General features: G+C 31.6%; 1 protein-coding gene across 1 annotated transcript in view; it reads right to left on the bottom strand.

The window, feature by feature from the left end:
- Positions 1-972: 972 nt before the first annotated feature.
- Positions 973-12,324, bottom strand: part of LOC129227371 (uncharacterized) — a 51,893-nt gene continuing 40,541 nt past the window's right edge. Inside the window, exons 2-3 of the mRNA XM_054861921.1 lie at positions 11,605-11,763; positions 973-7,206 (exon numbers count right to left, since the gene is read on the bottom strand). Of these exons, the coding sequence (XP_054717896.1) occupies positions 6,995-7,206; positions 11,605-11,763 (371 nt within the window). The 3' untranslated portion in view covers positions 973-6,994. The remainder of the gene's footprint in view (positions 7,207-11,604; positions 11,764-12,324) is intronic.

Here is a 12,324-nt window from a genome sequence, read left to right on the forward strand (position 1 = left end):
CAACGATACGGTTGATAGCAAGCGTAGAGCGCAATGTTTAATTCGCTTCTGAATTATCATATCCTGGAAACGCGGTAGACAGCAAGCGTAAGCATTCAGTGCGCCAGTGAAATGCGCGCCAAAGTGCATCACTTGTGACGCCATAAAAACCACGCTTGATTTGGAAAAACCAGACATTTAAAAAAAGTTACTTAAAAATCAAACGTTTTGCAAAATAAAAAAATTTCCTCGCTCCATGTTATATTTTTGCTCATTCTATCCACTTCAGTGGCTAAAAGTAGTACTTTTGACTGATGGGAACAACCTCATTTGAAAACACATTTATTATTAATGTTCTTTACCAAGTCGGGTTCGGATTGGATTACCGTAACGTGGTCGCTTGGCGAGATAGGCAATAAATAATGTAGTAATAATTCAGTTGCCGGAGAATTTTAGGTTTTGATGGAACTTTTAATGTGTTTTAATGGCTCGTTTTAGTTAGTAAATTTTAATAGTTTTGGTTGCCTAATTTACTTATTTGGCAGATTGTCTTCATTTTAATGGAACTTTTGGAATGTGTGTACCGTGTACCGAAAATCTTTTAAAAAATACCAATACCACGTTAGCTTAATTCTCGCACATTTTACTTAAATAGTTAATAATTAAATCGCACTGAAAAGTGAATTACATGCGTTTGAGAAATTTTTTTTACCATACGCACGTATATTCAACCAGGGGCGTGCACAGAAATTTTGGGCCCCGTCACAAATGACTCTTACGGGGCCCTCTCCACATTGTTTACCACTAAGTCTCTATATATATATATATATATCAATCTTCATTTAAAAAATCTCGGGCCCCAACAAGTGTCCCTTATCCCCCCCCCCATGTGAACGCCCCTGTATTCGACTATTACTTAACCAAAATTTAAAAATCGGAAACTTTGAAAAAAAAAAAAAAAACAGTCAAAATGATATAATTTCAGTACTTTTTTATTTTATATTCAATAATCATTGTTACTTTTTACAAAACAATTGTCCTGTAACACACAAAAATACAAAATAACAAAACATATATTTAAACAATTACAAAAAATATTAAACACATTTTATAATGTTTATGTACTATTGGAGTTGAAAGAATAACACATCTTTAGAGTAAATAATACCGAACGTTCTGGAATATTTTTAAGTCGTACATAGCAAATCTTATAATTTAAAATACAAACTAACAATTACCTTTTTTGCCATACTTTTTTTCCCCCAAAAAATAAAGCACTAATGTAACAATGGATTCTTTCGTTATAACTTTTATCTAGTTATCAATTCAAAACTTTTCAAATTCACTTGCAAATTTAAGTGCAAGATAAAATTTATCAACATTGAATTATGATTCACTACACAATTTTGAAAATGCTTACGCTACTTAAATTTGAATAGATAGAGCATTTCTTTGATATTTAGCCAAGTAAAAGTGTGTAACAAGACGTTTTTAAAAAGGTAAATTTTTGTTACATTTATACTAGAATTCCTAGCCTTTTTTTTTTTCTCTGAGCTAATATAGTGTAAAATATAAATCACAAAATGAAGTATAACTTATCTATATAAAAAGTTAGAAAGAGGAGTGAAAGACTTTGATCGACTATGGTCGGTTTACCAGAATGCCTACTTGTTCAAAATATTTCAAGATCCAATTATTTATACGTTGTGTGCACATTTATTAGCTTGTCTACTAAAAGACTCACCCCGTTCTTCCAAATCTACATTTGTTTATTACCATAGTAACAAACAGAGATACATTTTATTGCCTCCACAAGCGCATCGAAAGCCAGAAATATGCCTAAAAAGTTTTAGCCAGGCATATCCCCCCCCCCTCCTTTTGTATTTTAACTAAAAGTTTAGTATCGTAGAAAATAAGGATAAAAATAAAGACAATGGTATTTTTTTAAATATTGTTCTTGAATGTTTTGTCATTTTTAAAAAAATACAAAATAATAAACATTTTACATGATAATAATCTGCTTTGTATAATTTTGGTGTCTGTATCATCTATTGTCTGTATCTGCTGCCTGTACTATATTACACAATTTTTCCAGTGTTGAACAAACTCAAAATTCTTCTAGCTGCTAAGGCAATTATATTATATAGACGTCGCAGGGAGGCTTTTTTCAGTAGACAAGCTATTTTAGAGATAAGAAAGAAAACTTGTGTACACATATCACCATACTTTACAGTGTCAACTATATTACAGCGGCAAGTCCGTCATTTTTAGATGATTGAAGTGGAGGGGGACAATGTATTGGCTGTATAACCTTCGTACCCCCTTCTCCGGAAAACTTTGAAATGCCGGGCTTGCTTAGTGGAAAAATCTTTTAGCAAAGATCCTTTCTGATTGGTTTTAACATCTTTGTATTGATCCTTACTCTTAACGTACTGGAAGTCCCAATGTAAATTGCAGCATCTACCGCACATTTCAAGTATGTTAGGTGTTCCTGTTTTAAGAAGTGGCATTTATATGCAAAAGAAGGGCAAAATTGTACGAATTGGAAAATCTCATATTCTCCATACGTCATCAAAAAAGTATGAATTTCCTCTCTACACTCTATAGAGTGTCTTCATACGTGTGACACATGCATAGACGCATTCATACCAAGAAAAAATAATTCGTTTCGATAAAGCTATGTTTCTGCAAAGAAGAAAAGCAAAAATCCTTTGATTGTAGGCATTCTAGATTTGGAGTGAAAATTTTCTTTGCACACTTTCCATTTTCCTAGTGAGAGTGGTACCAGATTTCGTGCAGTTTAAATTCATTTACATATTTAGAATTTCTGATTAGGTGCACTTTGAAAGATGTTCTCTAAGTAGTAAAGACGACTTAGTTTGTAAATACAAATTGAAACATCTTGTGAAAAAGCGCAGCTTATCATTAGTTTAATAAGTTTATATGAAAACACAAATTAGCTACGTGTCTTCTTCAAAGAATATTTATTTCTAAGTTAATATTTTTTTACAAAATTAATCTTCTTTCCCTTGCTGTACAATTTTCTTCTGTACTGGTTTTAATAATTTATGAGAGCCTTTAAGAGTGGGACAGTGAAAGGAAGGAGACAACTAAACTTGTACCGAAATTAAATGTGAAAAATTATTTCTAACTTCTCCGGTGGCTGCAGCAGATTGGAGTCAAGCATTTGTCTAAAATTGCTGCATCTAGCGGACAGGCTAGATTTCTCTCCCTTATTTATATCGTCACATTTGGCATAAATGCAGCAATATCATTCACTCCGATTCTCCCCAGCAGCAGATTTTTTTTGTAAAAAAAAACTGAATATTAATGAGTTAAGGGCATGCAAAATTTCTGCGTGTACTTAATAGCGAGACAAAATTATTGCAATTATAGTGCCACAGTTACAACGGCTACTTAATTGTGATGAAGATTATTAGAGATAATAAATAATGATTGCTATTCATATTCCATTAAATAAAATTTCATTATTTTTTAGGAGTTTTTATAACTTTTTAATTAGATTACATTTTTAGTTTCGTTTAGAGTAACTATATTTAGCAACAGAATTTTTTGAGCATATTCACTCAATTTATTTGTAGTCATAAAAAGTCCAAAAGCAATTTTAGATTAATTGCTTTTTTTCAATACAACTGCAATAGTATTGATCATAATGATTTCTACAGTAAAAAAATATTCAATTAAACCGTTACTTCTACAGAAAGGTAAGATAAAGGAATTATGATTTACATTTAAGAATAAAGAATATTTTGAATACTAATTAAAAAGAAATACACTCAAATTTAATCAGAACGATAATGATTACGCAGAGTCTGGTCAAAAGTCAAAAAGAGATGGATGGAAAATAATATATAAATAATATATAAACCCAAAATGATCACAGAAAACGATTATAGCATGTGCTCAATGCTTTTCACATTTGAGTAAGTATTTATTGAAAAGCATTTCCACATTTTAATGCTCAAAAGGCACTGTAGTAAAGTATATAATCATATCAACAGAAATTTATGTTCAACCTTCAATAAATAGAAATATCTTCTTTTTAACAATATAAGTGCTTAGACAGTGTTTTTTTTTGTTCCATAACACGAAATGGAACGTGTTGTTTTCTCATTAACACACCCTGAAATAACACGCGTCAAGCGGTTTTTGGAACCACATTTTCTTTTCAGGATGCATTATAATAACTGTTGATTAATGTAACAACGAGTATAATATATATATATATATATATATATTAAATACTTTCATCATGGTATACTACACAAGTAATAAAAAACCCCAAAATATTTAATAAGCTTTTGCTGATGCAATTTCAATGGTATAATCTAGAGAAGACGTTGGAGGGTTCAGTTGTTCAGTTTCCTATTTTACCTCTAGCGTCTTCTTTTGTTTTAGACAAAATGTACTTTCTTCCAGTAACTCTTCTGTTTGCATCCCAAAATGTCCAGTCAATCTAAATCCTTCACCACGACTACATTACTAATATATTTTCTGACAATTGCTCACTCCAAGACACAATATAGCAAGATTTTATTTTCTTCAATTTGATTTTCAGCTCTACAGAAAAACGTAGTTTGAAGCATAAAATGATATGAATCAAAATGCGCGTACGCAGCATTTCTATTTTATTCTAAAATTCTCATAACATACAGTATGAAAGCAAAATCGTTTTAAATAAAAGTCTTCAACAAAGTCATTAAAAAAAAAACATGTTTTTTCCCCTAAAAAGACAAACGATTTCACCGTTGTAAAAATAATTTAATGTACATAATTAATATGCACGTGCGTAATTATGTGTTCGTTGAGTCTTTTCATATACTACATTCACGAAAAACTCCCGATACAAGATTTACGAACGCGTACTATAATGTACGTTTGTGGGAAACCTCCTATACACTATACAAGATATATGAACACTACGATTGTGTGTGTTCTCCCTTTATGCAAGATTCATGAAGACTTACTGCAACAATATCAAGACCTTCCAAATATAAGATTCCAAAAACGCATATATACGACATTATTTTGTTCAGAGAAAACATTTGAAGTACAACATTTACGAATACATTCTGCAGAATATCTTTTTAATGACAAATAATCCCTGGTATGCTACGTACTACGCAGAATAACTGAAAATTAGTTCAGTGTTTGCTTTTCCTCTAGCGACAGACGTTGAAACTAGAAATATTCTGTTGATAAGAAGCATACTGTTTTTTTTTCTTTTTTTTTTCTTTTTTCCTTCCAACTGAACAAAACGATAAATTTTATAGAATTTAAATTACAAGTACAGGAGAAAAAATATGAAATATGTTTATTATTTTTAAAAAAATGGAAACACTACACCAACTTTAAAAAAATGTTTTGATAAAAATAATAATGAGTTACAAATTACTTAATTATAATATAAATGAAGTGTGTTTTACTTGATTCACATATACATATATTGCTGTGATTTTTTTAACTTGAAATAACAAGTGAAGAGGAATGTAAAAATAGTACTCTCTAAGATTTAAATATAGTCAATAATCAATAATTTGTAACATTTTCTCTAATCTACTTAACAATGTACAAGTTATTGACAAAACACGAAATTTTACACAAAATGGCAGTGAAACAGGCAAAGATTTAATCAAGAACTATTAAACTGCAAAAAATGTCAATAACATTTTGCAAGCCAATGCCACTTTTCGAACGTTTTTGAGAGAGCTTTTTTGTGCTGTATCACTAAAGCAGTACTTGTGCACAAACTGAAATGTGCAGAAAGATAAGAAAATAATATTAATGATTGCCATAAGATGTTTCCTCACTTTTCACAACCCAGGTAGTAAGTACACTTCGTTTCATAAACGTTTTAGGTTGGTTGTGAACGTTGTGACAACCTTTTAAAACGTTTATGAAACGTTAAGTGCGCTAACAGGGAAGATTGGTGATCGTCTACACACCATGTGACGTCCTTTTTAAAAGAACAAGTCTAGATGAAAATTCGTTATCAATAAAGCATCAGCTCGTGAACTTTCGGTTAGGACGTGCAGAATTTGCAAGAAGCAAGTATTAGAAGTTTTTTTTTTAATACAATAAATCTCTTCATTTTGAGATAATGAGTCTCAATTTTGTAACTTAACCCATCTGTTATCAAGACCAATTAATTCGCATAGTTATCATTAAAAATAAGAAAGAAGAAAGAGCTTTCATAGAAGATTCGAAATCCACACGCTCCAAAAAGCGTGCGCAAGCTGGAATGATACTAATTACTTGTAAATGAATAAAGTTATCCTGGGTATCTTTGAGAAAATCTGGGTAAATTTGCAGCACTTCATATTTTTTTTTTATATTAAAATACATTTTCAAGTCATAAAGAGCAGAAATCTTATTTTATGACCTCGCCAGCAAGAAAGAACTTCTAGTTTTTTCTTTCTACCTCAAATTAATTAAAAAATATGAAACGGCGCAAAGTTATCTGGACTGGCCAAAGATACCCTGTTTGACTGTTTTCTAATGTACATGGAAAAACCCACTTTTAAAAACAAAAAAGGATTAACGTGTTTTTTATATGCTTTTTAAAGAATATATCTTTTAAACAAATTGGTTTTGCCATTTTTGTATTGTAATAAATACTTTAATAATTTGTTATGTCCTTATTTTAGATTCATGAAAAATCCCCTGAAACCGGTGTACCACGTGATTTGCACGCTGTTTGTTTAATCCGAGCACAGATAATCGGGAGTTCAGTGTAAAGTTCATCAGGGACTTCTATACCAGAAACACTCTAAACTATGCCTCACAGGTTCAATCTCAAGCAAAACAAGTTGTACGACCTTAGGACACTTGCTCATCCTCACTTTTTCGAGGAAACAAACGAACAAAGTGAAAATAAAACAAAAGTAATCAAAGATCACTGTTACGGTGTATCAAAGCTCCATTCCGCTCTCAAAGATCACTTTCTGCCCACGTCCCCGGAAGTTCACAATAGGCAGACGATCCCGAACAATTTTCAGGAGAGAAAACAGCCCATTAAGGCCATCAAGGATAAGACGATGAGGAATCCCGACAGGGGGCGCAGCGCGCCGGTCTTGTTGCATCCGTCTCCCGAGCACTGGCAGTACTCCGTGAATACCAAGTGGGTTCCGGCTTTGTTGTAGCATGTTCCGGCCTCTTGAGGATCAATGTAGCCACAGCTCCTTATAATCCGCGTTTCGCCTTGCACTGGAAAAAAAAAACGTAACAGGAGATTTAATTCTGTGAAACTTTGGCAAAACGAATCGATTGTGAGTTTCGCAAAATAATAGCAATTTTGTTTGTGTTATGGTTAGAATCCGGACTACATGTAAGATTAAATTATCAAAATATGCATGCAAATATTCACTAAAAATTCCCCAAAAAAAGGTACTAAAAATTTAAAAAATATGAACTAAAATTGAGAAAAATATTCACTAAAAATAAAGAAAAATATGCACAAAAAATTAAAAAATATGCAATAAAAACTAAGAAAAATATGCACTAAAAATTTAAAAATATGCACTAAATATTTTTAAAAATATACACTAAAAACTAAAAAATATACACTAAAAAATTCAAAAATATACACTAAAAATTTAAATAATATGCACTAAAAACTGAAAAAATATACTAAAAATTAAAAAAATATGCACTAAAAATTTAAAAAATATGCTCAATTTTTTTTTTTTTTTTTTTTTTTTGTTCACTCAAAAAAAAAAAGTTTTCACATCTGAATAAAAACACGATTGCACTTTCTATTTTTACATTTTTTATACTTTTGGAAATAAATTTCAATTTTAGGCAACAATCCGCACCAAAAAAGTATGCACAAAAAATCGACTGACAAGAGAAAAAAACCACAGGTTGCCCATTTTTTTGTTTTTTGTAAAGAACAAAATAGTTTTGTTTAAGCTTTTTTTATGAGGAAAAAACTAAAAGTTGATGAAAAATGTAGTTATTTTGAAAATGTTATATGCGATGATATGAGATGAAGCTAAAATACGCTACAACATATGCATTGTATATAATCCTAGCTATTGTTTTGATTGAAAATAACATAGTAGTGTGACTTCAAACGATATACAACTATGGCATTCCCAAACAATACGACTAAATTTTCTTTTAAATGATAAATTGAATGATCAGCTGAAACAACGTTGGATATTAAGGGTGAGTTACTTTTATACGGGTGAGCGTTGTTTCTGAGAGCAAAATAAAATTGGGAAAAGCTGCCAAGAAAATCTCACAACCAACGCTACTCCACTGTAATAAACGCTTTCCTCTCAAAAATTCGTTTCTCAACGAACCAACCAACATTATTCCACCGGAAAACGAATTTTGAAAAAAAAAAAGAAAGAAATCAAATCCAATGTTGCTTAAGCCAACCGTTCAAATAAGAACATTGTAACAACTTGCAAACTTTATTTAACAAAAGTCGATAATAAGTGTGGGCCCTTGTTTTATAGTAACAATGAAAAATGAGAACCCTGTCTCCCAAAAGTCAAAACTGAAGCCTGTAAATGATATTCGTAAAACCTCAACTTCCAGCACTTTCTTATAAAATCATTCCTTATGGGGGTCCGGGACATATTTTGAAAAACAAAATTATTAAACAATTTAGAGCTTTGAAATTTTTTGCACTGATTCACCACCTATTTAATAAGCAAAATCATAACATAAGTATTAAAAAAATATTTAAATTTAATTAATTATTTTTTTAAATAGGGTTGCTTTAAATCGCTAAAATTCAAACTGGTCTTGTGGTCAGTTTTCAATTTTTTTTCAAAAAATAATGCACAATTATCTAAGCTTTAATTTTTATTCGGCGATTTAAAAAATATTAATTCAATAAAAAATTAAAAATATTAGAAGGAAAAAATTGGAAGATATTTTTTTAATCAGATTTTTTGCAGTAATTTTTTTTTCCAAATTTGCCGAATAAAAATTAAAGTAAACTGAAAAAGATACGCTCCAAATTTCATTGCTGTATCTTTATTAGTTCTTGACTTATAAGAATTTGAATGCAAAAATTCGAGAAAAATTGCATCTGAGAGAAAAACGCGATTGTAGTTTTAAGGTTAAATGTAATATTAGTGAAATGTATGCAACAAAAATAATTATATCTTTCGATCTGATTAAAATAGAAATAAGATCCAAACGCCCTCTTAAGCAGAAAAAGACGGAGAAGTTTTTTAAATAATTAAAAAAAAATTGAAATTTGACGATGTTTGTGTCTTGGACACCCCCCCCCCCCTCCTTTAAGCTCCTTAGCTTGGAAAAATAACAGGAGCAACATAAACTGTCGACAAAATTCCTGAGTATGAACATAATAATAAGCTTTGTATTGCAATTGATACTAGTTAGTTACCAGGAACGAAAATTTTGAAAGGTCATCTCCAACGGAAACTGTGCGAGAAAACTCTGCATTGTAGAATGGCGCATTGCCAGGAAGTATCTAGAAAGATAAGCCACGCTCTGAAAAACATATCCCCCACCTAGATTTTGAAACTGGAACGAATGTCATGACTTGACGACAGCTAAAATATATTTTCTCAATCAAAGCTCCCGTAAACCAACTTTCAGACTATTTGTCCAACCCTTTTGACTATATCTACCACAGTTCTCCATCTTTTATTGAAAATGAAGTGATTGAAATTACTGGGGTACAGTGGGAAGAGAATTTCATATCTAAAATTTGATACTTTTTATCAACTACACAATGCCATCTGAAGAGTCTTATTTATATGTCGTGTAAAGAGATTTGGTGTCACAAATACTCGGAAAATAACATACGAGGGACGTTTTTAAAGTAAGGTTCATTTTGAAATAAAAAAAGAACGAGTACAGATAGAGCAAAAAGAAATTTATTGCACAAAAATCTACCACCCTTACGCTATTTTTCGACATTGCTCCCGTGATTTTCCAAGCACTTGTCATAGCGTGGCACAGGTTTTTGAATAACTATTCGTAGAAAATTGCCGCCTGTGTAGTCAACCATGCGGTAACATGTTCTCTGACCTCATTATTGCTGTTGTGCCACAGACCACCTAGAAAATGCTTTAGATTCCTAAACAAATGAAAGTTACTGCGAGCGAGGTGGGGGCAGACCAGAGGATGTTCAAAAACTTCCCAGCCAAAGCCCCCCAAGAGTTCTCTATGTTGACTACACAAGCGGCAACTTTGTACGAATAGGTATACAAAAACCTGTACCATGCTATGACAAATACTTGAAAAATCACGGAGCAATGTCGGAAAATAGCGTTAGGGTGGTAGATTTCTGTGCAATAAATTTCTTTGCTTTATCTGTACTCGTTCTTTTTTTTAATTTCAAAACGGACCTTACTTTAAAAACATGCCTCGTAAAATAAATTTCACTTTATTATTTGGTTAGTTAAACAGAGCTTGTTGTCATCAGTATCAACTATGTTATTGCAAGCTATTATTTTAAATAAGTCATGTGACTTTCTTTGTGTGAAGTTAGTTACCACATTCCTCCTTTACAAAAATTAATCCTTTTTCACTCTTAGAAAAATGAGCTCTCATAAAGTATTTTTTTATCAGAACCACGTTTTTGATCAATTGAGCTAAAACGTATTCCTTTGTTCAATGAGTTACAAAGAATAACAAAGTTAATTGCACAAAAAGCTGTTAGAGTAACAGACACGAGTTTTGACTAAGCAAGAATTCTAACTAAACTGACAGCCCACCGAATCCTGAATTAAACATTAATTTAAGTATACGCGAAATTAGTCTTTAAAACTAAACCTACTCAGTTACGTCAGGTAGTAGTTTACAGGAGGCTCCGACTTCAAAAGGTTATTAAAAATTAAGAGATCGTATATAATTAGTTAGGTATTTAAAATAATTCATAGTATAGTAATTTAAATCAGTGTTGATTTTAAAATTCGGTGTTTAGTTTAGTTGATTTTTGTGCTGGAATTGTAAAATAAATTTCATTTCTATGTTTGGGTAGGAAATAGAATGTAAGTGTAATCAGTTATTTTTTGCTTTTTAGTTCCTGGGTATTTTTTGAAGGCGGTTTTTTTTTATTTAAAAGTAATTTTTAAAAACCGTTTGTGTTTCAATAGAAATATAGAAAAAGCTTCAGATTATGTTAAAAAAAAATCTGATAAATCTTTATAAACAAGTGAATTTTCATGTTTTAGAAATGCTTCACTTTTTTTTTTTTTTTGCATAAATGTCGTGTTTTCGTTTTTAACTGAATACTATTTCGGTCTTTATACTTATTGCTATTTTACTTTTATGGGTGAATCACATCAAAGCGGGGTGTTTTGAGTTCTTTCAGTTAAAACAGAAAACGGATGAAAGTAGCGATTGTTTCTCACAATTATTACTGACCCAGGCAACGCCGGGTATTTTTGCTAGTTAAGTTCATAAGCAATGAAACGAAGTAGTAGCACAAATATTTTCTTTCAAAAATAATGAATTGAAAAGATACTGTATTCGCTTGCATTTCATGCATAAAGTGTTTGAACGAAATGTGGACGGATACTGATGTCGACGGTTTAGGGGGGGGGGGGTTATGACCCCCATGACCCTCCCCTTGTGTCCACCACTGGCTGAAACGGTTTGAATGCAATTTACCTTTCTGAGAAAGCTTTCTACATATTGTGGCAGAAGTAGCAAGGTCCTGCTTGAGGAACCTCTGGCCGCAGTCCACCAGAGCCATGCTGTACGGTTTGAAAGGTTCTCCGCAGTTAGGATCATACTTCGAGTTGCATTCCCAACAATGAATGCTTTCGCCTAAGGAAGAGAAAAAGAAATCAATTAGTTTGATAGCTAATGTGTGTGTTTCATGAGTGCACATTTAAAGAGGAAAAGTGGGTAGTACAGAGAGACACGAAAATTAATTACATTGTTTGTTATACGAAAACACAAAATCAATTTCTTTCAAATCGTACAATATTTGCCACAGTTTTTAGTTTACAGTTATAAAAGTGGATCTAGAAAGATTATGAATGGGATAACTTCCGAAATTTTAAAAGTATTTTTTTCCTGAAAGAGCATGCTTAAAAACATAGGATCTGACCATTTTTTAAATAATTTGACTAAGTTTAGTATTTTAAAAAAATATTTGAATCGGAGCGCTTTCATTGCTTACGCTTCTGCCGATGAAATCAAAAATGATGAAATATCATTCACTTATGCCATTCACAGAGCACAATATTTAATTCACTTCTTTACTCACATGTGTTGGCAACGATATGGTTCATAAGTGAGCGTAGAATGCAATATTTAATTCGCTTCTTGATTATCGTAACGTGGAAACGCGGTAGACAGATGCACCAAAGTACGTCATTTACG

This window comes from Uloborus diversus, chromosome 8 (assembly GCF_026930045.1).
Source record: "Uloborus diversus isolate 005 chromosome 8, Udiv.v.3.1, whole genome shotgun sequence".
In the NCBI taxonomy this organism is placed as follows: Eukaryota; Metazoa; Arthropoda; class Arachnida; order Araneae; family Uloboridae; genus Uloborus; species Uloborus diversus.